The 26,158-nt window shown below is 36.3% G+C and overlaps 1 protein-coding gene across 1 annotated transcript in view; it reads left to right on the top strand.

The window, feature by feature from the left end:
- Positions 1-26,158, top strand: part of LOC127660520 (PH domain leucine-rich repeat-containing protein phosphatase 2-like) — an 84,276-nt gene that overhangs the window by 21,567 nt on the left and 36,551 nt on the right. Inside the window, exons 4-6 of the mRNA XM_052150811.1 lie at positions 20,002-20,192; positions 20,609-20,734; positions 23,051-23,205. Coding sequence (XP_052006771.1) covers positions 20,002-20,192; positions 20,609-20,734; positions 23,051-23,205 — 472 coding nt within the window. The remainder of the gene's footprint in view (positions 1-20,001; positions 20,193-20,608; positions 20,735-23,050; positions 23,206-26,158) is intronic.

Genomic DNA, 26,158 nt, shown 5'->3' with positions numbered 1-26,158 from the left:
GATGTTTTTTCAGACTACTTTATTGAAATGGTCTTATTGAACTGCGGAGGATGTTTTGAGTTCTGAAAGTTAAAGTTATAACCCCTTTTATATTGTATTGTTGTATTCCAGTGCACAGAAGTTGTAAAATTCCTCTAAAACTTACTTACAGACTATTTGATTACAGTATGTTTTTACTGAAAACAGACTAGCCAATTTCCTCAGCCCTCCCCCTCTTTTAAATATCCTGCTGTGGCCAGGGAACAGTTTTAGGGAGTTAAAGTCACTAAACACTGACATAAGAACCACTGAAAGACAAAAACAGGCCCAGAGACCTGGTTTCCTGACATGGGCGGTGAGTTCTGGACTGGACTCTCCTTGCGTGGTCGGGTGTTTCGTTGGAGCTGCAAGTCTTTTTGCACTAAAAATCCACTGGATACGGGTACTGCTAGCCATTACCATGGCTTTACAAAAATAAATCTTGTGTGGTGCTGGATTTAGCCACTAATGAGGTATCGATCTGCTTGGAGCCTTAACTTTTCAGGGGTAATACTCAGGAAGTAGACAAAGTTACTATGAGCTCAGCAAAGCCGAGACCTGTCTGGAGCACATGTGATCATATTCAGACTCCAGTTCTCTTGTTCTAGTGAATTAGAAGTCCTTTATTTATACTGATCACGAGAGCTTGTGAATTGCTGTCAAATCCGGAAAGCTGTATACCAAGCCCTATTGCCTATAATTAGGGCCATTATAATTCCCCCGATTCTTATTCATCCAATCCATCAGTGTAATATTATTATCTCTAAAAATACTATGGATTTTTGTTTTGGTGAATCTATGGTCCGATGAAATGAGCACTCTATAATTCTCAGTCAAACCGGAGAGGGCATATGACCCATTTGGCAACACATTTTTTAGCTTGTTAATTATGTATTGAATGTATGTCATGGCTTTTGAGATCAACCTTCTATGGTGGAATAATGTATTTGAATTGAGATGCAGGCTTTGAGGAAAAAATATAAATAAATAACACCAACATCCACTAATATTAGCACATCTATTTTTAACTTGTGACATGAGTGTGATCTGCATATTTATATCTCTTAGACCTAATATTTGTTATCAGGTCAGCTAACTGCCTCAGTATTAAGTTACATGGCATTACGGACTAAAATGGCTGGGTAACTGATAGAAAGACAAATATTTATCGGAATAGAAATCAATTTGTACCATTCATAACCAGATCATGGTTTTGAATTATCTCTGTCAGGGTTTTGCCCTTGTAGGTGTTCCATGTCTGTTAAAGGTCTTGTGTCTGGATTCAGCCACTTCGGTTGGTTTGGTTTGTTGACTCTAGGGTTGTGCCGATGGACGATGTGATGGCTGACCAACATCACGATGTAGAGCCACCATCGTGATGCCACGCCCCCTTTTGCGAGTCTTGCTAGTGTGACTCACTAATCCTAGTCTCTTCTATAGTTAACCTAAAAACTTTGCAGGGATTGCTCTGTAAATTAAATTGAGAATATAACTAATGCTTATATGCTATTTTAAATACTGTAGTATATGCCAGAGACGTGACGTGTTAGTCTGTGAAAATACCGTGTCAGGCAGGCTACACAAATATTGATCTTGACATTGTTAGCTTCTTGTCTTTTTTACATGTCTTACACTGTATATTTAGATTAAAATATTTTATGTTGTAGGCTACTAGAAAATAGACTTTATTAATTAATTATTAGTAGTTGTAGTGTCTCAGAAAATCTTGCTCATTGTCACATAGCTCTTGTATACACTGAAGCGGCAGTTTAAGATAAACCCAGACCAGCGAACGTCAAATAACTTTTGTCTGGTTAATACTTTTAAAGAAAAATTTCCTTGGCCATAAATCCATAATGTCAAATCAAATGAAAGAAACAAGGTGAATATGAATAACACACATTTATTAAAACATAGAAGAACAACAAATAAAGAACAAGAAAACAGGAACAACACTCAGACCGAAACTCGGCATTAACATTTCACTTATAATTAGCAGCACAATTAACTTCAGCACAGGCTACAAAATAAATTATGTTATTGAAATATTGTAAAGTGGTCATATGAACTACACAAATGAACATTTAAAAAATAATATGCAAAATCGAATAGCTCCATAGCGGATGGCGAAAAATACGTAAAGAAGTCTAATATCTTTCACCATAGACCATGTTTAAATTTCGATGTTTCTGGCCAGAAATACCAACATATTCACTTTATCTGGTTTTAATAAGCTGCGGATTGGAGTAACTACACTACCCGCTGTGCTGAAGACCCGCTCTGATGGAGTACTGGTAGCACATATGCACAGATATTTCCGTGCTAATCTTGCCATGAACGGAAACCTTTTGTCGTTCGTTTTCCACCAAGTCAGCGGGTCCTCTTCCCCATCAATGGCCATTTCCTGCAGGTACATGGTCATTTCTGCCTCGACCTTTTGCTCATCAGTGAGTAAAATAACGAAATTTTAGTTTTAAGTGGAAAGTAGTATTTATGTAAAGAGATATATTAAAATAAAAAGTGCACAACTCTTCTTAAGTGAAAGCTAAAAAAAAAAATGCTTCACGTGTCGTGCAACCTACTGATAAAGCGCCGACGAGTCATTAGTTGGGTTAGTAAAATAACGAAATTATAATTTTTCATATAATTTTTGAAAATTATATGAAATTATATAATCCCCCCCCCCCCGCCCCACCGACGATATCATCGTCCTTCGCGATGTTTTACTGTCAACATCGTCAACTGCCAATTTAGGGGACTTCGCCCAACCCTAGTTGACTCTACGGCTTAGTCCAGTCTCGTGCTATGTGAATGCACTCGGTTTTGTATTTTCTCATTTCCTTGCGCATTCATGTCTGTCTTGTCTTCAGTGATAACCCCGCCCTCTCATTTGCCTTGTTACCTGTTTGATTATTGGTTTATTATTTTCACCTGCGTTTCCCTCCTGATTTCTCTCCCTTTATAATCTCCATTTGTGCTCCGTTTGTTGTGGGGTGTTTATGTCCCCAGTTAGGTCTCTGTCGGTCATGTTCCTGTCAAGTCTGATTTTTGTTGGTTCACCGTTCCAGCCCAGCCCATCATTGTGTTGTCGCCCCTGGACTGTGTTGATTTTGAAAAAAAAAATGTTTTGTTATATTTTTGATAAAAGCACTAATCACTATTCTGCATTTGAGTCCTGGCTTTACCAAAACCCTAACTTGACACTAACTGTGTTTCCATCCAAGGGTTTTTTTGCGACAAAATGTGAAGTGCATCAAAAAGTTTACCGATATAGCTGAAGGAAACGCAAATTATCGGTAAATATCACAAGTGACAACGTAATATTTTTCCGTTTAACTATAGCAGATAGAACTCAATGTCGATACTTCAAATGTCATTCTTGGTGGTCCGCTTATAAGTGGTGCCTTGTTGTACCAACACAGAGGCACCAAATCACTTTCTCTGACTTTTGGTTTCACTGAACCTCATTGGTGGAATAACCTTCCCAACTCCATTCGTGAAGCAGATTCACTGTCTTAAAAAAATGCCTAAAGACGCATCTTTTCCATGAGCACTTAACCAAGCACTCATAAAAACCTCTAATCTGTCTTGGATACTACTATTCTGATGCTAGTGAAATATTGTAATGCAGCACTTTTCGTACTGCTGTCTCCTTAAGATGAATTGCTTATGATGTATTATTCCTCTTTTGTAAGTCACTTTGGATAAATACGTCTGCCAAATTAATAAATGTAAATGTACCAGGGTGCTGCAGTGAACACGTTTGAGGAAGAACTTATCAGTGAATTTCTGAAAGTTTGCCAGGTTAGTGGCATCACATTTTTGAAAGATACTCAGTTTTGTTTGAAGCATGCAGTAGCAAGTATAGGGCCCTATGATTTCCACAATGCAGAAAATGTCAACAGAATCACAGAATCCAGTTTTAAGCATGAAATTAACTAGGGCTGCGCAATTAATCCAAAAGGTTTATTGAGACTATTACAGCTGTTGCAATTAATAATGCATAGGCAATGTACACTTAAGTTTATCTTTCCAATAAAGCTTGACATGTATTGAATCTGTCCATTTGATTCTATTATTAAAAAAGTCTACTGGAAAACAACTTTTAATTATTAATATGATGGCATGTATACCAATACTTCAAAGATTTAAACCTGTAGAAATGTGTCTAATTAATCATATCTGCAAAATAATTAACATTTTAATATGTAATAATTAAAATGATGATTAACCACTTAGTTTGGGTTAAAATATTTATAATTATATTTAAATGATTGTTTTAATGTATCATACCATGATTAATCGTGATTAATCACAGAAAACCTTGCAATTAATGAGTTAAAAAAATTTAATCGATTCACAGCCCTAATTTAAGTTTTGTTAATTCATTTGAATAGACATCATTTTGATGGTAAATTAATTTTAATTAAACTTTAAAACATGGAATTCAGCAAAAATAAAATGAAAAACACCGAATTTAAGAAAAATGAAACTGAAAAAATTAAGTGCAATTAAAATATGTTGTGCAACTTTTTGAAAGATGGCTTTTCAGCAGTTGTGAAGGGCAACATTTCTTTGGCAACGAACCTACTTCATCTGTGTATTCTCTCCATCATGGGCTACCGGTCGTGTATTTTGCTGTCTGGGCAAATACATCACTTATTGTGGGTTGTTCCAGGTATAATGTTGGTGTTTTATTACCTTTCATCCCAGGACATCTTCGGAAGGGTACTGACTTTGAATGTGTGTAAATACATTTGTTATGTTCCCTCCTAGGGTTGCAGCGGTATACCAGTTTCACAGTATACCACGGTATGAAAATTGATGTTTTTTTGAGAAATGAAATGCATCTCATGAATCTCACCTGCGCATGCGCATCTCCCTTCCTCCTCCTCTGCCTGTCAGACTCATCAACTTGTGCCACACACAGACACACACACACACACATGCAGTAGAGAAAATGTCAGAGAGAAGTGAGGCGGAGGGTCTGACATAAGTGAGTGTGTGATTTAAAGCAGAGTTTCTCAACTTGTGGGTCACAGGTCTATTTGGACTGGGTCACGGACAGCAGGGAAAGAACAATGCCATGGTTTCAGCAGCCGCCCAAGTGATAGCCTATTTAGGACTGCCGAGGCAGATTTAATGATAATCTCGCAATCAGCTAAAGGCTTCTCATCTGCACTTTCGCACGTGTAACGGAACTAGCTCGAGATCATGATATACTCTGTTCTCTGGCATACGTGTGTGTGCAACAACTGAGCCTTTCTTGATATTGCAGACCGCAGAGCTCAAAACGGATATGACCAATTTAAGTTCTAGTGAGTCTTTTCTAGTTTAAAGCGTTACGGAGGAAAAGAGCAACACTGTGCAATGCGCACATTTTTTTTCATTATGCATCATCACCTTTATAAAGATAAGATATATTCACAGTTTTACATGAGTAAAATGAACTGTTATATTTTGACAAAATGTTATGGTTTCATATGAATAATCTAAAGGTAGAATCTATTAGACCTCATTTTATATCAACAGTGGCATTTTTCATAAATACTATAATTTGTTGTTATTATTATTACTATTATTTAAGACTAACTACACTGACCTAACCATGGTAATGAGGAGCCTTTCCTCCCGTGTAATAAGTATGAACTGTTTGAATTATGTTTGAAGTTAGGAAACAAATGGGATATTAATGGGTTCAACAACTTAGTTGTTGACTAATAATGACGTCAACAACAAAAATAACATCACTTGATGCATGTCCTTGTACTTGAAAACCATGAACAAAGCTATGCAACATAAAAGGAAATACAGGTTACTTTTTTACTATGGTGGGTCGTCACTTTATTTCCAATGTAAAATCTGCATCCCGAAGCAAAACCAGTTGAGAACCACTGAGTTAAAGGTACAGACAGGAGAAGTCTGGCTGCACTGTCGTGCACCTACCGTTCAAAAGTTTGGGTTACTTGCCTGAAATGTTTCTCATGATCTTAAAAATCTTTTGATCTGAAGGCATATGCTTAAATGTTTGAAATATGTTTTGTAGACAATAATATAATTGTGCCAACATATTAATTAAGGCAAAGTGTGGCCACTTTAAAAAAAATCCAAAATAAATCAAATCTGTGTTGTATTTTAGCCTCTTTAGTCATAACATAATTCCCATATTTCCATTTCTATTATTGCATAGTTGTGATGACTTTACTATTATTATAAAATGTTAAGGAAAAAAATAAATGAATGTATGAATAAGTGACCCTAAACTTTAGAAAATGTAGTGTTTGTTAATAATAGGACATTTCTTTAAAAGATCACACAGCTTATGTTAGTTTTCATTTAGTAGTTCATTTAACATGTAAACTAACATGCATTAGTTATATAACATGTTATAGTTACATGCTATTTTTTTAATTTGGTTTATTATTATCATTCTGTTTTACACATACTTCATTTTAAAAAATGGTTTCAAGTTTCAATTATAATGAAGTGTTTGCTCAACCAAAAAAAAAAAAAGGAGTTTTCACTCCTTTAAGGACTGATAATAATAATTGTGTAATAACGTGAAACCGTGTTATTTTCTGAGACTGTTATCGTACTGCGAATATCTCATACCGCTGCAACCGTATTCCCTCCTAGGGCTGGGCGATGTGCAAGAAATGTGTTTTTTATGAGTTTATTTTATTTAAATAAAAAAATATATCACAATATCCAAGTACATCGTCAACCCCCAGGCTGAGGGTTCAGTGAATATTCTTGCTTTAGTGATTTTGCATTGAAAATTAAATAAATGTATTTTAAAAAGGAAAAACTTGAACCAAAGACATTTCTTAATTCAAATTGCACTTTAAACTAAATGAAAACGCAACTAAAATAACAAAGTGGTCACAAAATAAAATAAAATCATAAATAACCTCCTTTCCATTTACCATCATGCAAGTATCTGTCTATGACAACAAGTGGAAAATTACTAATACAAATTAAGATCTAAAAACAATTATAAATGTAAATATAGCCACAAGTGGCAATCATCTGGGTCCAAGCACATGTGAAGAAATGAACTAAATAATCAGAATTGACAGAAATGATCCAGTAGATGCCAAATAATTAAATTGACAATATAAAAGCTGCTGAAAGATGATTGGTTGATGGCGGCAATGTTTTTCAAAATATGCGACTGTCCTCGTAGATCTTGATGACACCTTGGACAAATAAACTGCATGCAAACTTGATCGGACCAACGGTTCCAAAGTTAGAGCGATTGTAATTTTTAACCATTATAGTGCAACTAAGAGGCAGAGGTGCGCAAGTGTGTAATTAAAAATGAGCTGTTTGCTAATTTTTTGTCAGGAGGTTCCATAGATAATTTATACCAAAATTTTGTGCGAATTGGACATACATCCTTGGAGCAGTTCGAATAACAAAATTTTACGGAAATTTCTAAATGTTTTATAGACAGAAATTAAATCGGAGATGTACGTTTTGTAGACCTTGACTGAAGGATTTTTGATCCTAGCCCTTACGGTTCCAGAGTTATGACCACAAATGCAAAGGTGCTTATTATAGTGCCACCTAGTGTCCGACGGTTGTGACATGTGGGTGTCACAAACGATTGTGTAGGCTACTATTCTTTATTTAATGCGATTCTGTTGGTTAGGCTCTATTGTATTGATATTGGAAGAAGGGCTGGGACGATTAATCGACGTAATCGATTTCAGAAATACGTCGATTTGCATAACATGCGTCGGTGTGTCACATTGGAATAATTAAAATGGCAGCAACGGTTAAAACATGGATTCCCCAAAGAACAAGCTGCAGCTAAAAATAACTTGCCCATGGTGATCTAAAGCGTGGGAGTATTTTAGCCGGAGACCCAACGATGTGGTGCTGTGTAAGATATGCAAATTGGGAAATGTCTTATCACAGCCATACAACCGCCATCTTGAAGCAAAAGCATCCCGGAGCGCTCGTTAAGACCGCAGCACCGTAAGTCCTGTTTACTTTTTGTCCCCACCCAAACATGATATAGTATTACAACTGGTGTTTCTGTTAGTAGTAGTCACTTAAAATATATTTTCTAAATGTTTCCTCATCGCCCCCATGTTAAAAGTAATTTCTGCACCTGTGCTAACGTAACTTTACACAATGCATGTTATTAGCCACTGGCAAGTAAAATTTAACATTTCACTCGGCAGTGAGCGCGGAGGAAAAAGCACTTGTGTCTCATTCACTTGAGGGAACCGCACCGCTGACGTCACAAGGGCAGCTCTCTTTAGAGTGTGTGAAGATGAACCACTTCTCAAGCGCTCTGATGAGCACGTAGTCTACAGTGCCGTGCGTAAAACTCCCGCGAAAATTTAAACATGATATAAACGGATTCTTTTTGTGAACTCAAAGCGCTCCAGTTTCACATTACGGCCATGTAATGTCAAATATCTGTGGTCATTGTGGGTTTATTCACGCAGTGTTATAACATGCAGAGAGACAGAGGAGATGCCCTGCTCTTTCTGTGGAGATGATCAAATGCAAGAAACAGAATCTCAAAGTCTTCCTTCATGAGAAATAAGGGCTTGTGAGTTTACCAGAGAGCCTTAAAATAATGTGTGAAAGTGAAGAATTTAAGGCAGAAATATTTTACTTTTACATAATATAATATAATAGCTATACACAGGGCCGGCCCAAGCCTTTATGGGGCCCTAAGCAGAATTTGATTTGGGGGCCCCTCATATGGTCAATGCTTGGTCAATGCTTGATTATTCGCACACTGTAAATCTAACACACCCCTTATAAATTTTATTAGTTGTAGCTGTGTTGCTTACAACATACCAATGTCTGCCTGGCATGATTTTACCCTTCTACGGTTTTAAATGTAACAGTAGCACACCTATATTTACGGATGATTGATCAAACTTTCCTAAAAAAGAAGATATGCTACATAGGCTATGTTAACTAACTAGCCAGCTAATGTTAGCTCATAACTTAGCCTAGCTACTTAACATACCTTTATCGTGCTGTTTTTTCTCTTCCTCTGTTTTCTTCTTTTTCCTTTTCTTTGCACCAGAGGATATGTCCTTTTTTGTGACATTGCTGTTTTGCTGTCTGAATGTGCTTGCATCCTGCAGCCCGTTAACATAATATTGCATTTAATATTGCGTTTTTGTATAATTACCATTGTCCATTGACAGTATAATCACAAAACCACCGCTAAGCAGCCGCTTATTTCGCTTATGCCTTGGGCCGGCTCTGGCTATACAGGTTAGCTGGGTTACAAAAGAAGCAAAAGAAAACAAAACATTGAAAGTCCAATGGATCCAAAGTAAATCGGACAAATAAGAGAGATATCTTTTAGTTGTTTAGACATATTTTGGTAATTAAAATCTTATTTTCATTATTTTATAATTTTTATTTGACTGTCATTCATACATTTTTGAAGCCTGAAAATGAAATCATATACCCTTATTTTATTATGTGACCCAAGCTAAATTTGTATAAATGACTTTGTTGTGTGCATGAAGCACACATAGTGAGTTTGTATGGTAATTAATCATCATATTTGTGAAACACCTAAAACAGACAATTAATCATTATAGTCCTAATACAGTAATCATGGTCATAATCACAATTATTTGTTTGACAATTAATTGTCAGACAAATTTCACAATCGTGACCCCTAATTTTCATTATTAGGTTCCTACCTTGTGAATTGTTTTGTTACAAATGTTTCTTTTACTGAGAGTTGATTAAGCATGCACAAGTGTTAGTTATTCCTGTTAGAAAAACATTTACTGTAAGTGTTACTCAAATTGCACTAATTTTACTGTAAAATAATTTTATGTTGGACAGCTAAACTCGAGGTTGCACAATGTTTTGATATTCCTCCTGAAAGTGACTTGAATTTTACATTGGTTTCATTTATTTTGTTGTTGGATTGCTAAATGTAGATTGCATTTTCCTTTTACTCAAATTGAACAAGTTCTTACTTAAAATCATAAAATGAAAATAAAATTATAGTAATCGATATTTAGCAATCCAGCAACAAAATAAATAAAACAAATATAAAATTCAAGTCACTTTCAGGAGGAATAGCAAAACATTGTGCAACCTCGAGTTTAGCTGTCCAACATAAAATCTCTCCAAAATAAAATTAATGTTGGACTGTAAAATGGAGATTACCGGTTAAAACAGGGCTATTTTTTGCAGAATAATGCCCTGCAGTGCACACTTTGTGTCTTGTACATTTGTTTGTGTTTAAGAGAAGATAATTTATTAAAAAATGTAAATATTCATGAGACGAGTTTTTTTTATATTTATTTTGGGTTAATTAATTGTTATATTAATCAAGAAATAATAATAAAACATCTTTAGAAAAATCGGCAAATTAGTTGTCAGATTAATCGATAAAAAATAATCGTTAGGTGCAGCCCTAATTGGAAGTTCCATTCATAATGTTTCCACCTTTTACCTGGTATAAAATGTCACACCAGTGTTGACCCTTGTACCGAGTAAAACCGGTAACACTGTACAGTACACTGATGCAACCCTAGTGTTCGACTTTTTTTTTCTGTGATATAATGAGTCCTTATTAGGCTACTGTAATGGACAGAAATTCTGATTAAGTCTACAAAAATTTTTTTTCTGTGCTGGTCTATTATTGTAGTATCAGTTATTTCAGAAAAAACCTAACCTTAAACTGCAAAAACAAAATACACTGTGGTTCATTGCTTTAGATGTCTGTCAAACAATTTCTTCCTAACTGAGTGATCTTCTGACCAGAATAATATAATGAATTGTCTGCTCACTGTTGCTCCCAAAATATTAAGCAACTATGTGACTTTGCTGTTTGACAGCCACTTACATATTTATTTATATTTATATTTAGGTATCCTCCACTATGGCTTCTATAACTGAGGGCTTTCATCTGCTCTCAGAGAGGCTGTTCTCTTGCAATTATGGGGATTTCTCATGTAATAGGGGTCTGGCTTGTTTACCACACTGAAAGCATATCTTGGTGCCTTTGGTAGCTGCTAATGTATCTTTGTGCCTTATCACTTAGCCACAGTGTTGTTCTATTAGCAGACATTCAGGATAAAAGTGTGTTTTTGTTCTTTTTTGAGCCCCTTTGTAAGAAAGTGTTTTTCCAGGTCACTGACTATGAGATCAGATAGCCAAGCTCACCATGATTTAACAGAGTCAACAGAGAAGAGTTAGCTGATTGGCCGATATTCTGCAATTTTGAAATTATTGGCATTGACTGATAACCATGCTCACATGGCAGATTCACACAATTGTTAGTTCATAGATCTATAGTCCTCTCAATGGATAGTGTACATCAGAGGTTGACAGATTATAACTTTTTAAATCTGTACAGTTAACTCCCTTTAAAATTTCTAGATATACATTTTACATTTAGTCATTTAGCAGACACCTTTATCCAAAGCAACTTACAAATGAGGAACATGGCAAGTGATTTGTCATGCAAAGTTCAACAATATCTACAGTGTTGTACTGCCAAGCTCTCAAGTTGGCTGGAGTAGTATAGGTGCTAGCGCAGAAGAGAGACAGAAAATAAAAATTTTATAATTGTTTTTTACAGTAAGTGCAAGTTCAGTAGTAAGTACAATTAGTATGGATTGTTTAGTGCTCGTGGAACAGATGTGTTTTCAGCTGGTTCTTGAATGTTGAGATGGGATCAGCAGATCATGTGACTGGATATACATTGCCTGGCCATAAAGAAAGTCGCATACTCCAATATTTAGTTGGGCCACCTTTAGCTTTTAATTACGGCCGTGCATTCGTCATGGCATTGTTTCGACAATGCACACTGCTGTTTAGTCCCAATCCTCTACGTTTTCAATGCATTGTACGTGTGTAAATGCTCATATTTCATCACTTTTAAAAATAGCTGTGAGTTCTACTGTCAATTATTTTATAATGTGACTTCAAGCGTTTTAGTGATCTTCAATCACGATCATTCGAGATTTTTTCCGTACAACATTTTTACCACGACGCTGACGGTTCACCACTATCATTCCAGTTTTTAATAATGTGTTGGACAGTTCTTAACCCAGTTCCAGTGATTTCAGCAATATCCTTAGTTGTTTTCTTCACTTGATGCAGGCCAATAGTTTGCCCCTGCTGAAACACCGTAACATCTTTTCCATGACCAAGGTATACATCTTACGACATGGTTGTTTAAGAAATGAGAAGCTACACATTGCATCCGTTAGGGTTAAAAGAATTGTTGCCAGCTGACTCATATTAATCACTGCAATAATGATCCAATCATAGGCTCTGAAGGATCTGCTCATTTAAATCCAAACAGTGACTTTTTTTGGCTAGGCGGTGTATGCAAAAATGACTAGCAATGATGACTCATTTTCATATTGTCATTATGAGTATATCATATGTTGAGAAGTATTGTTTAAGTAATTGTAAATCGTGATCTTACTTGGATATCTGTTTTTGCACAATCCATTATCATTCAACCATCTAGTGTTTATTTTTTGTTATTTTCTGTTTTCAAATGTGATATGAGTGAATTTGAATTCAATTTTGTGTAAAAAAAATTAAATGCTCATTTAATTTTAGCAATCCTTTTGCTATCAATAATATAAATAATTACAATAATAATGTAATTGAATAATTCTATCAAAAATAATAACAATAATAAACAATAATGATAATAATAAACTTTTGCTATGCATTTTTTTTTAATATTGTGTGTGTGTGTGTGCGTGTGTGTGCGTGTGTGTGCGTGTGTGTGCGTGTGTGTGTATACAGAAGATAGATGTTTACAATATAGCTGTATGACTACTAACATTTATATTTTTAATGGGAGATGCAATTCTCAAATTAATTAAGAGATGTCACTTCTCTGAGAGCATTTTTGCTTGATGATAGCTTGCTGTGCTTAAAAGTGTATAACAGTCAGCACGGTTAAATCCTCTGCAAGAAGTTTTGTCTCTTTAATGCTTTAGATTAAGTCCTTTTATGCACTGTTACAGCCGTCAACACGCTGCATCAACAATACATTTCAAGATGATTACTGTCAGATGTTAAATCCTCTGCTGTGATTTATTTTCCTGTATTTGTGGAATGATTAAAGTCTTTTGGTGATATTTTCTGATACATTTCTTGAATGTTGTGAACTAGATGTTGTGTACCCACAATAAAGTTATCTTTCAGTTCTGCGGTTTTGAATGTGGAGCGAGGATCGCCCTGAAGTGCGTCATACTACTTTCAGGATGTCCACAAGTGATTTTGTTCCGCTTTGTATTGGAGCTTTTCTTATTTCTAACTTTTCTCACTTTCAATGTTTTGTGAGATTTAAGACATTCGTTATTTTGTCTATTTATTAGTTGAATGTGTTTGTTACCATGTTGAAGTGCTGCCCTTAATGTCTGTATATCCCTTTTGAAATGCATCTGATCAGGGTCACATGAACATTATGAAGCCATAACCCTTCCTTAAAGGGGTTATGACACAAGGAATCATATTTTCCTTTATCTTTTGGCATAGAAGAGTTATTGTACTATAAAGACATAATGCATGTTTCAGAACTCTAAACTTCCTCCATGCTACAAAATGAGCATTTGTTGAAGACACCTCGTTCTCTACTTCCTCCACATTGTGATTTCACACAGTGGTAGACATTTGCATCTGACCACCTCCACAACAACACATCAATGCTTACTTTTCCTTTAGTCACTTCCGTAGACCGTCCATTAGTGGTGAGCAGTGAGATGCCAAGAAGCGAGCAGGTCAGTCAAGCGCAGAGAGCCAATCATAACAGTGGGCATTTACTGTCAGGTTTAAAAGGAGAAGCAGCACCAAAAACTGTCCGTTTCTGAAAAGATCATGTATATGAAATTTTTTTGTGAATTGTTTTAAATATAATATTATAATTAAATCTCAAGGAACATAATAAAATAATAAAAAAGGCATGTCCACAAAAGCTGTTTTTAAAGTCTGGATTCCCAATCTCCTGTAGTCTTTTCCCTTAATACAGATGCATTTAAAATGAGTGGTTTTAGCTGTCTATCTCCAGGCAATGTCGTTTTTTGCTGAGTTAAACTTATGGGAGTTTAATTTGTTTCTCTTTTGGGGCTGATCTTGTTTGGGTCACACTGGATCATTCCCAGTGTCTCCTCCCACAGGCTGGACTGAAGGGTATTGCCTATTTTGTGTGGTTGTAGTGGTTTATTCCGTTTGGCATCAACACTTTGGCATTGGTGTGTGATTAGTTCTCGAGTCACGGAATCTCATGAGTCATAGAGGTGGTCATCCACACAGAAGAGGCGGTCAGATGTCGGCTGACTAGTTAAGTCAAATCATTTTTATTTGTATAGCGCTTTTCACAACACACATCGTTTCAAAGCAGCTTTACAGAGTCATCTTTGTGTAATTTGATTAGAAGATGATTTTAACATGTCAATAAAAATAAATAAATACATAAATAATAATTGTATTTAGAACCCCAGTGAGCAAGCCGAAGGCGACTGTGGTAAGGAACACAAAACTCCATAAGATGTTGGTTTGTGGAGAAAAATAACCTTGAGAGAAACCAGGTTCGCCGTTGGGGCACTAGGCAGCCTTATACTTTTCTTAGATGTTTAATGGAAAGTGGTTTGATGTAGTGTTTATTTTACGCATTTGTAAGCATATTTGGTCCTGCACATGTGAGTGCGGGGTGTTATTGGGGCAGGATCCATCTACAGTATATATGTCTGTCATGGGATGAGCTTTAAAGAAAATGTCAGTATTTATTTTAGCCTATTGATGATAGTCAAAATATATTTCAATGTTTGTGTTTGTTCAGAAATGGCATAAAGGTAATTTTTGTTTTCTTCAATCAGAGGAACCTTAAATTGGACCAATCAGCCAAAGTAAGGTTCCTCTGATTGAAGATTCACAATGTTTAAGGCATATTTTCCCCAAAATATTTTAAATAAATGAACACAAGAACTGAGTAATTTACCAATATATTATTGCATGTCTTTACTTATATACACTCACTGAGCACTTTATTAGGAACACCTACTTATTAATGCGATTATCTAATCAGCCAATTGTGTGCCAGCAGTGAAATGCATCAAATCATGCAGATACAGGTCAGGAGCTTCAGTTAATGTTCACATCAACCATCAGAATGGGCATAAAATGTGATCTCAGTGATTTCGACCGTTGCATGATTGTTGGTGCCAGATGGGCTGGTTTGAGTATTTCTGTAACTGCTGATCTCCTGGGATTTTCACACACAACAGTCTCTAGTGTTTACTCAGAATGGTGCTAAAAACAAAAACATCCGGTGAGTGGCAGTTCTGTGGATGGAAATGCCTTGTTGATGAGAGAGGTAAATGGAGAAAGGCCAGACTGGTTCGAGCTGACAGAAAGGCTACTGTAACTCAGATAACCACTTTGTACAATTGTAGTGAACAGAATAGCATCTCAGAATGCACAACACGTCAAACCTTGAAGCGGATGGTGAGTCTCTTGGTGAGTTGATCTTGAGGCTCTCAGTGGGGCGCGTGGTGAGTTGTGCGTGGATGCTGCAGAGAATAGCGTGAATCCTCCACAAGCACTATGTCTCCACGGTAACACACTCAAAAACCATGTGATAAGATGCACGGATTGATGGTCTCAGACGTGGAGGCAACTGAGATTCGTCCTCCTCCACCCAGATTGAGGCGAGTCACTACGCCACAACGAGGAATTGGAGTGCATTGGGAATTGGTCATTTAAAACTGGGGAGGAAAAAGGGGAGAAAATGTTTTCAAATACAGTGTCCCGCAAAATTGAATCCCATTTATAATTTGCAAGATATGATTTATGCCTTATGTAATCCCATATATGCGCTTTACATGCATACATTCATAAATGCATCATATTAACCTCAGCCGTCCTGCCATTTACACATGTGCTTTTAAGCCAAGTGTTTTCGGTCACCCGTTTAGTCATGCTGTCACGCGACTTTTGCCCTTGTGTTGTGTTTTCACAAGAAGGATCAAAGATTATTAACTCCGTAAAATTTTTGATTATTGGCTGAGAGAACAGACTTGCTACTAAATCGGTTGTGATGCGTAATATACAGTAGGTAGATGGAAGGCCTAATCTGTGAATTAACAATGTGTATATAACATGAAATCAGACAACCCACACAAGACCAACACAGACTTATATACAAAGATACAAAAATACCTGTATGTTCCAGAAATGAGACAATGAGACAACAGGTGTTTTATGAGGATGGTATGAAGTAGACTGTTTTAAATATTCGTCTTTCCCTGCAGCTGAACAGCTCTGAGAATAATAATAGCCTAATAGCCACAGTGATCTTGCTGCTTTTCATATCAAACGCAATTATCATGCCGAATTAATGTTTACGTTTTGAAACATTACCTAATTAAATGTATATTTACATTTTGGATATTGAGCAGCTTGTGATTTCCAGACACGTGTATAACTGGGGTGTAACAAAGTTTATTCGGCACTTCATCTCTGAAGGCGAATTAATGAGAGAAAATGTGTTTGATTTTTTTTTTACAGTGGGAATAAAACTAGCGCTCTGTCCCTTATAAGAGCACATGCATGTTAAACAGACTACGCTACTAGGAGAGAGATGATGATGAGACATTATGCATGGAGAAACGTTAATTTTCAGTCCTATAGAAAGAAACTGTTGATTTCTTGTGTTCCAATGTGTGAATTACTCATTTTCACCAACATGTAAAAACGAAAACATTTGGGAATTTCAAGCACCGTGAATACTGAATGTGCAGGGATACTTAAACTGTTGCAAATCATCTTAAATCCCACTACAAAATTCATTAAGTGGGTTTTTTCCTGCTATTTTCTATATGGTGGTAATAGCTGAGACACTTGGAAAAGAGCGAGGACGGTGCTAGGAGAGTGCACTCGGTCTCTGCACGATCTTGTGCATACACACGACTGTGCCTTGGCACGTCCAGTATATTATGCATTTACACATCTTTGCGAGATAAATATACTCGTGCTCGCTCCTCGGTTCTTTTCCTGAACTTTGTTCACTCTGTGTAATTTTTGTGCTCTCTCGCTTGTTGTTTGCTTGCACTAATATTATAAATGCAGCACTGGCCCGATCGGGCAAGTGACAGTTCTAGCAACTGGCCCGAATCTTTCTCACACTGGCCCCGGGCCATCGGCCAGTCCTTATTGTCGATCCCTGAGACAGGATCCACTCATTCAGACTCATCCACTGGGCCCTGCCTCAGAAGTGCTTCAACAAAGAGCAGCCACTCTTGAGTCACTCTCTGTATTAACTCATCCATGTTCAGACTGCTCCTACTGAAGTTAAGTATATAGAAGGATGGAAGGGAAGAAAAGTTTGCTGTGGCCTTTGTGCTAGTTTGACATGCAATTAACCTGAGAGTGTGTAGCCCCTGGCCAAGCTGTGGGGCCCTGTGTTTGATGTGCCCTTTAGAGGTGCTGAAGAGGAGCTGTGGCAGGCGCTTGCTATGTAATTAGATTGAGAGAAGCAAGTTTAATGTGACAAAAGCCTGACTCATTCATCACTGACTGCTGCATCTTGAGAGTACTTTAGCATAGTCTTTGAGTTGTGACCGTGTGTGAGTGTAGCTTGGCTATGAACATGAGCATATCTGTGCTGTTAGTTATTCTTTTCTACCATGAGTTTGCATGTGAGAATTATTTTAAGATCTATGTACAATGTTATGTTGTTTTTGGGCTTGTTTTAATCAGGACCATCTGCTGTATGTAATGATATGCCATATTCTGTTTACGTTAAATTCGAGTAATAAGGAAAAAAATTACAAAAACAATATAGGTACTCATGATGCCTGGGGGCCATTTCTGTCACACTTTCACATATTACTTCATTAAATATTAAACAAATATTTACATTTACATTTATGCTTTTGGCAGACGCTTTTATCCAAAGCGACTTACAGAGCACTTATTACAGGGACAATCCCCCCGGAGCAACCTGGAGTTAAGTGCCTTGCTCAAGGACACAATGGTGGTGGCTGTGGGGATCGAACCAGCGACCTTCTGATTAACAGTTATGTGCTTTAACCCACTACACCACCACCACTCAAATATGTCTGAATCAATACAAGATAAGCTCAATCAATAGCATTTGTGGCATAATGTTGATTACCATAAAAAATAATATCGACTCATCTCAAATTTTCTAAAAGAAAATTGAGGTTATAATGAGGCACTTTAAATAGAAGTGAACAGGGACAATTTTTGGAGGGTCTAAAGGCAGAAATGTGAAGCTAATAGATTTATAAAGGCACATTCATTCTTTTGTTAAAACATATACATGTATTATTTGTATGTACATATTTGTACATGTATGTAATACACATGTATTATTTGAGCTTGTGGCAGGATGGAGGGCGGGGCTGGGTCGGGTCGTGATTATACACACCCGGTCTCTTATCAGGCTAATTAAGCCGAGAGGGACAAAGGCCGATTGCGGGCGGTGGTGCAGGAGAGAGAGATGGACATGTCCATCATGAGTGTGTTTGTCTGTTACGTTTATCATTAAAACTATTATTTATATTATCAAGCCGGTTCTTGCCTCCTTTCCATTGAACTGCTTTACACTGGTGCCGAAATCCAGAAAGGAGGAAAAGGAGCACGGTGTGATTTCAAATCGGATGGCCGTGGTCTCGAATATTTAAGTTCTTTTTTTAATAACAAATATCCACTTTCACATTCTTCTTTTATTTTTGGAGTTCAAATTCTTGGTGCATATCGCCACCTACTGGGCAGGGAGGAGAATTTATAGTAAAAATTAAAAAGGACTCACCCACACTTATCATATCGCTTCAGAAAATGTTGATTCAACCACTGGATTCGTATATATTATTTTATGCTGCATTTTATGTCCTTTTTTTTGGAGCTTCAAAGTTCTGGCCTCCATTTATTTGCTTTTTATGGACCTACAGAGCTGAGATATTCTTCTAAATCTTAAAAGAAATCTTTGTTTGTGTTCAGCAGAAGAAAGTCATACACATCTGGGATGGCATGAAATATCCCCTTAAGCTATTGTGCTAATTGTGCAACATCCTTTGTTGTTTATTGAGTTTACAATCTGATGGTACCGTGTGTGTGTGTGTGTGTGTGTGTGTGTGTGTGTGTGTGTGTGTGTGTGTGTGTGTGTGTGTGTGTGTGTGTGTGTGAGCGTGTATTTATCACTTTGTGGGGACCAAATGTCCCCATAAGGATAGTAAAACCCGAAATATTTGACCTTGTGGGGACATTTTGTCGGTCCCCATGAGGAAAACAGCTTATAAATCATACTAAATTATGTTTTTTGAAAAGGTAAAAATGCAAAAAGTTTTCTGTGAGGGTTAGGTTTAGGGGTAGAGTTAGGTTTAGGGGATAGAATATAAAGTTTGTACAGTATAAAAACCATTATGTCTATGGAAAGTCCCCATAAAACATGGAAACACAACGTGTGTGTGTGTGTGTGTGTGTGTGTGTGTGTGTGTGTGTGTGTGAATAGCTTTCAGTTTCTGCACAGTTCCTCTGTTTGTATGCATCACCATTAGCAGACCAATACAGCTGACATGGTTTCTGGCAGCCCCATATACCCTTTTTCGATGTGCCACAGAGAGCTGTACTTCACACAACATATGGATTCATAAGCACATGGATGTGTATGCATGTGTGTGATATATAGACCGCTATATGTTTACTCTTCAGCCGGTTCCCTCCTCTTCCTTGCCCATCCTTTAACTCTTACAATGTTCTTGTTCTGAAAGGAGGGACTCCAGCCTAATCTGGAACCAAATATCATATAGAGATTGGTGGTTGGCTCTTTTAGACCTTTTGTCCTAGCAGCCACTCGAGCAACCTAGTTTGCAATGACTTTTGTACATGCAAGCACCACTCACCTTTTCTTCTGGTTTCATAGATAATATCCACACTGTTAGTGACCGTTGGTTGATTGCACTGTGTGTGTGTCTTTTTGCTTAGAGAAACCAGTGAACGCTGACCAGCAGGAGCGGACTCTTCTGAAGGGTGTGTTCAGTGTCAGGAAGGGGAAGACACAGCTCCATAAATGGGCAGAACGGCAGGTTATCCTGTGTGGGACGTCTCTTATCGTGGCCTCTGTCAAGGACAGTCTGACCGGCAAGATGCACATCCTGCCCTTGGTTGGGGGAAAGGTAGGGGTTCACAGACACCTACACACACACATACCACAGGCTCTGAGAGGGAAAAGGTAACAGTGTGCAGATGCATCAAAACAGCTGTTAATGAATGCTCTATGACAAAAAAGGCGGGCTCCCTCAAGATAATGCACATTTACAGTTTATGGAAACACGTTGTTTTGCATTTTCTTTAGTCATATTTTCAGAAATGTGCATTAAATATGCTAAACATTTTGATGGAAACCCAACTACTGCTTTACAGTTATGTCACTTGTGGTAATCAACAAGCCACAGATGCTATCCGTAAACATTAACTTGTAAATAACCCAGAATATTTATTTAATCACATACATTAGACAGGTTATAACAAAGCATATAGTGCCTTTATCACCGACACATTTCGTAGCGGGTATCCTCCTTTCTTTGCTCAGGTTGAGGAGGTGAAGAGGAGGCCGCACTGTCTAATATTCAGCTCCGCTGGCCCGCAGGCCCAGACCTACTACGTTAATTTTGACACGCTGACCGACTTCCAGCGCTGGCAACGGCAAGCTTCTAAAGTGAGTAAATGTGCTTTATCTAATCTATTATAGCATTGAAGGGATAAATTCTCATCATTTGCCATTTACCTCATGCCATCCCAGATGTGTATAACTTTCTTCTTTTTAGAAGAATATCTCAGCTCTGTTAGTCCTTACAATGTAAGTGAATGGTGATCAGACCTTTTTGAAGGTCCATAAATCACATAAAACAGCATAAAAGTAAGACTGCAGTGGTTTAATCCATGTCTTCTGAAGCAATGCAATCACTTTGGGTGAGAAACAAATTAATATTTCAATCCTTTTTTAATCTAAATCTCCACTTTCACTTTCAGAATGTGAAAGTGAAGATTTTTGGTAAACAAAAGGACTTAAATATTGATCTGTTTCTCACACGCACTTATCAGATCACTTCTGAAGACATGGATTTAACCACTGGAGTCTTATTGATTGCTTTTATGCTGCCTTTATGTGCATTTGGTACTTCAAATGTCTGGTCACCATTCACTTACATTGTAAGGACTTACAGAGCTGAGATATTCTATTAAAAATATGTGTTATGTTCAGCAGAAGAAAGAAAGTCATACACATCTGGGATGGCATGAGGGTGAATAAATTATGAGAGAAATTTGATTTTTGGGTGAACTATTCCTTTAAGATTTCATGACAAAACCCACAAAGATTCTACAATTTACCTGATTTATCTTTCATTTCTTCCTTTTTTTTAATCCCTCTGTCACAAATTGCATGTCTTTAATATTTTCCATATAAAGGGGCGCTCTGTACCCACTACCTGCAGTGCACAGCTTTGCTGAAACAGCTGTCTATGTGTTTTTGTATTTAAAAAAATAACACGCATTTTGTTGTCCTGAACTGGTATGTTTGCTTTGTTAATGTCTTTTTTCCAGTCTTCTTCCCTCTTTTGGCTCCTCTGTGCTCTGTTAGTCCTCATTTATCTTAATCATCTAATTAATTGGCATTCCAGACTCTCACTATCCCTTGAGTCTAATGAGCTCTGACCATCTCTAGAGAGCACAGCTAACACTTGTACACCAGAAACTCCATGAATAATGCACAACCCGTTCAGAACAATTGTGTGAGAGGGTGATCCTGAGGGAAAGGGCAGTTTGAGGTTGCATGATAGATGAGGGAAAGAGAATTTGTATGTTTGCATTTCTGGTGGCATCACTATAGCTGTTGTGCCATGGGGACAGATTGGCTCAATAATAAGAGTCTTTCAATCCAGTCCAGTTTAGACATTTAGCGGTCAATGTGGAATAAGGCGCATCTGTTTGAATAAGAACATGGCGCATGCAATTTAATCTTAGAAATCTTTATTCTTTCTTTTTGTTTGTTTTTGAAGAACTTATGGTTTAAATAAGTTTTGATTTAAATGAATATTCCAGGTTCAATACAAGTTCAATCAACAGCATTTGTTGCATAATATTGATTACCATGAAAAAATATTTTTGACTCATCCCTTGTTTGTAAAAATAAATAAATAGAAACTTAGTGTAATCGTTGTTACAGTGAGGCACTTAAAATGGAAGTGGATAGGGCCAGCCCATAAACCCTAAAATACATACTGTTTCAAATGTGTAGTCAAAGTATGTAAAGATTATGTGTTAATATGTGATTCTATTGACCCAGACAGCAATAGTCCAAACCACAGTCTTCATGAGTCTTTATCTTAACCAGCTCGCTCAGAGTTTGATCTTGTGATGTAATAACAGACCTTGGTTTGACAATGTGCTTTAATTCACTGATCTGAGTTTGGCTTGAACTGCAGTGTCTGAATGATGTCACCAGTTGGCTGTCTCTTCAGGAGTTATCAAACAATGTGTTTATATGTCCTCATTAAACAGATTCCAGCTCTAAAATTTAATTGGATAATCACATTCAAAGTTGTTTGAAAGTAGCCGATTATATACGCACACCTGTGAACACACATGAAATGAATTATACATGAATATGCCACATCACTACATGGCTTGGCAGACATATATATATATATATATATATATATATATATATATATATATACTACTAGGTTCATTGCTTATTGTGATTTATTATTAAAAATAAAATAAATACTATTTTATAGTACATATTATAATTTACATTTTATATTAATTTAATTATATTAATTGTTTTATTAGTATTTGTTAGATGTATTTTATCATATAAGCCACTTGAGATATTATATTGATTTTAACAACACCCCATAACCATGGAAAAATCAATCATGGATTCGTTTTGCTGTATCCAATAATCTATCTGTGAATATATGCTGCTGTAGATCAGGTTAGTGAGAGTTGGGTATTTTCTTGTGTGTAGGTGGTGTCTCAGACAATAAGTCTGGTGGATTTATCCTGCTACAGTCTGGAGGAAATGCCAGAGTATCTCTTCTACTGCCAGGACATCACACACCTCAACCTACGCCACAACTTCATGAGGCTGCATGGCCCTGGAGGACTCGTCAACTTCAACAGGTGAAGATACACATCTGTATTTCACCGTTTCCTCAAACAGTGTCTGTGCATTGACTGTGCGCTGCATCTTCAGAATTTGTTTATGAGAGCACTAATTCTAAGCACAATCTTTTGTGCCAGCGCAATGCGCAAGTGGCTGTAAGTAGGCGTGTTTATGTTAATTAAGTGCTGCAAATCGTAATTAGCTTTTTTCTGAAAATGTAGTTAATTGCGCCAGGGTTATTATCGTTAACTAAAACTAATAAAAACATTTTCGTTAAATAAAATAAGATGCGTATATTAGATTTAAAAATAAAATAAATAAATATATATATATATATATATATATATATCTCTATCTTTCCTTTACAACTAACTAAATTACACTCAAAAACTACATTTTAGTTTTCAATTAATTTTCAACAGGGTCCCTGCAGGTGCTTAAAATGTCTTAAATTCAGTTTTCAAAATCTAAGGCCTTAAAAAGTCTTAATAATTAAAACTTTAGTTATACCATTTAAGATATTTATTTAAAGAGGTCTTAATTGTAGGGACAGAAAATCAGGAATGTCCAAATGTGAAGCACACAGGATGCACATTCTCCAAACACACTGGGAGCTCATGATTCAGTGTTTCCAACGGTTTTTAGAGCAGTTAAAATCAGTTAATTACTTAAATCTTGTTGCCTCTGTGACTGTGCCCATCACAGTAAGAAAATGCTGAGAATATTTTTTAACACATTCAATATATAAATTATAAAAACTATGGGTCGATTTATCAGTTATTACCTTTCAATAACACATTATTGTATCAGCTAAACCCAATATCGGTTGATCTCTAATTCGTATGTGATGATATTAGATTAATATGTTCTGGTATGGACATACATTACTATTTTTATTTGTTCAAGTCTTAAAGGTCTTAAGTCTTACATTTGATATTTAAATATGTGCAGCATCCCTGATCAAGGATCAATTTGAAATCATCTGCAGTTTTGAATGGTCAGATCTAGCACCACAACAGTAGGTGGAGGTGTTCGGCACCACGGCTACTCTGTCTTCAAAATGTGCAAGATGTGTTTAATGGGATATACTCTTATGATGGCAGTTGGCAGAAAGCAAACAAATCCTGTTTGGGAGTATTTTGAATATGATACAGTGACTCTAAAAAGCAAATGCATTGTTGTGTCACACAATACTTACTATCTGTGGCACCAAAATAAATAACAGAAAAAATAAAAACATTCTCAGAAGTACAAGGATACATTTAGGACCATTATTTGTAATTTCCCCTGTTTTTTTTAAATTGCCATTTTATTTAATGTAATTTTTGTTCCTTAGTTGGCCGTGATTGGAAATACATTTGTATCTCAGTAGTGAAGTGAGCAGGTTGCATTGCTTCTGTATACAATAAATAATATTATGTTTAAATCTGCATATTTGCATAATTATTACACTATGTTAAAGAAATTAAATATTTCTGTAAGTTTGACAGTACCACCAGAACCATAAATGTGTGCCATAAATACAAAAAATACACAAACTTAAAAAAAAAATGTTATTTGATTTTCTCTCAGTCAGCTAAAGTACTTCATGCATTGGTCAATCCCTAAAACTAAAATGACTAAAACTGAAAATAGAAATATTTTTATTGAATAAAAAGCAAATAAATACTACAAAAAAAAAAAACAAAAAAAAAATATTAAAACTAAAACTGAAATTCAAATGAAATTTGAAATAATATAAAAATAGACACTAAATAAAGCTATAAATACTATAATAACGTTGCTAAGACGTCTGAGAAGCATGTCTATTCTCACCGCAAAGTCTAAACTCAGTTCCTGCATTTGCGGTTTTGAGATTCCACCGGAAAGTTATATCAAAAATCTATCGATCTACCTTTTTTACTAACCATGATTTTTGTGTCGGTAGATCAATATGATTAATTATACTAACATGCATACATATTAAGGTGCGTGTCATTGTCAGAAATACGCCTGGCATTTAACTAGAACATAGATAATGCACAAAAGCGCAAGACACAAATGGTCTATATTTCTATTCTTCTAATGCATTGCATACATTGCATTAGACCATTTACACCATCAATGTTCTTAGGAATTGGATGTTTTCATTTATTAAATTGCTCTTTGACTAAATCCATTCATACTTTGTAGGTGCTTTCCATCAACCCACTAACGCCTACAACTAAAACTTTATGGCCATGCCAACTGACTTGGTGCTTATAAAAACTTGCATAACACTTCGCTTAAGACAAAGTGGTTTTAAAATTGTCCATAGAGTCAATACTTTGTTTGCCTGGTTGGTTTGCTGTACTTCAGAAAAACCTTGTTCAAATTTACTAATTATAAACTTGTATATTAATTTAGGCTGTTGTTTCATTTGGATGTGGTCTCTTGCTGCGTAGCGATTTAAACCGACTCTAAATGTTCTAGCAGCTATTTGTTTTTTTCATGGCACTTGTGTCAATGACACCCCTCCTGTGCAAACACAACCAACAAGAGCCTTCACTAAATGGGAACTTGCAGAAGGAATGATGCTATTAAATGTTAATCATCTACTATGATTAGTGCTGTTTTAAATCGGTATGGGTTTTATTGGATAGGGACACAGAAAGCGGGCAATGTGTAGGCAAGAAAAAAGAGACTGGATGAAGATAGATAGGAGAATCTATCTTCTTATTCTACAAAAATAATGTTGCATTTGCACATTTGAATTGTATTTTGTAATAACAATTAAAGGGATAGTTCACCCGAAAAGTCACAGCCTTATGTCGTTCCAAACTCGTATGACATTCGTTTTTATAAGCCAATGTGAACGAGCTTCTCTCATGCACTCATGAATGTGCAAAAGACATTTTGCACAAAAAACTATCGAATGCTTTCCGAAGACTTGGAGCCGCATGTACTACTTTTATGAGACATTTGGGTGCTATTTAAGCTTTAATGTGAGTC

The sequence above is a fragment of the Xyrauchen texanus genome, chromosome 2, assembly GCF_025860055.1.
Source record: "Xyrauchen texanus isolate HMW12.3.18 chromosome 2, RBS_HiC_50CHRs, whole genome shotgun sequence".
In the NCBI taxonomy this organism is placed as follows: domain Eukaryota; kingdom Metazoa; phylum Chordata; class Actinopteri; order Cypriniformes; family Catostomidae; genus Xyrauchen; species Xyrauchen texanus.
Note: the sequence above shows the minus strand (reverse complement) of the source record. Positions and strands in the feature narration are given on the sequence as shown.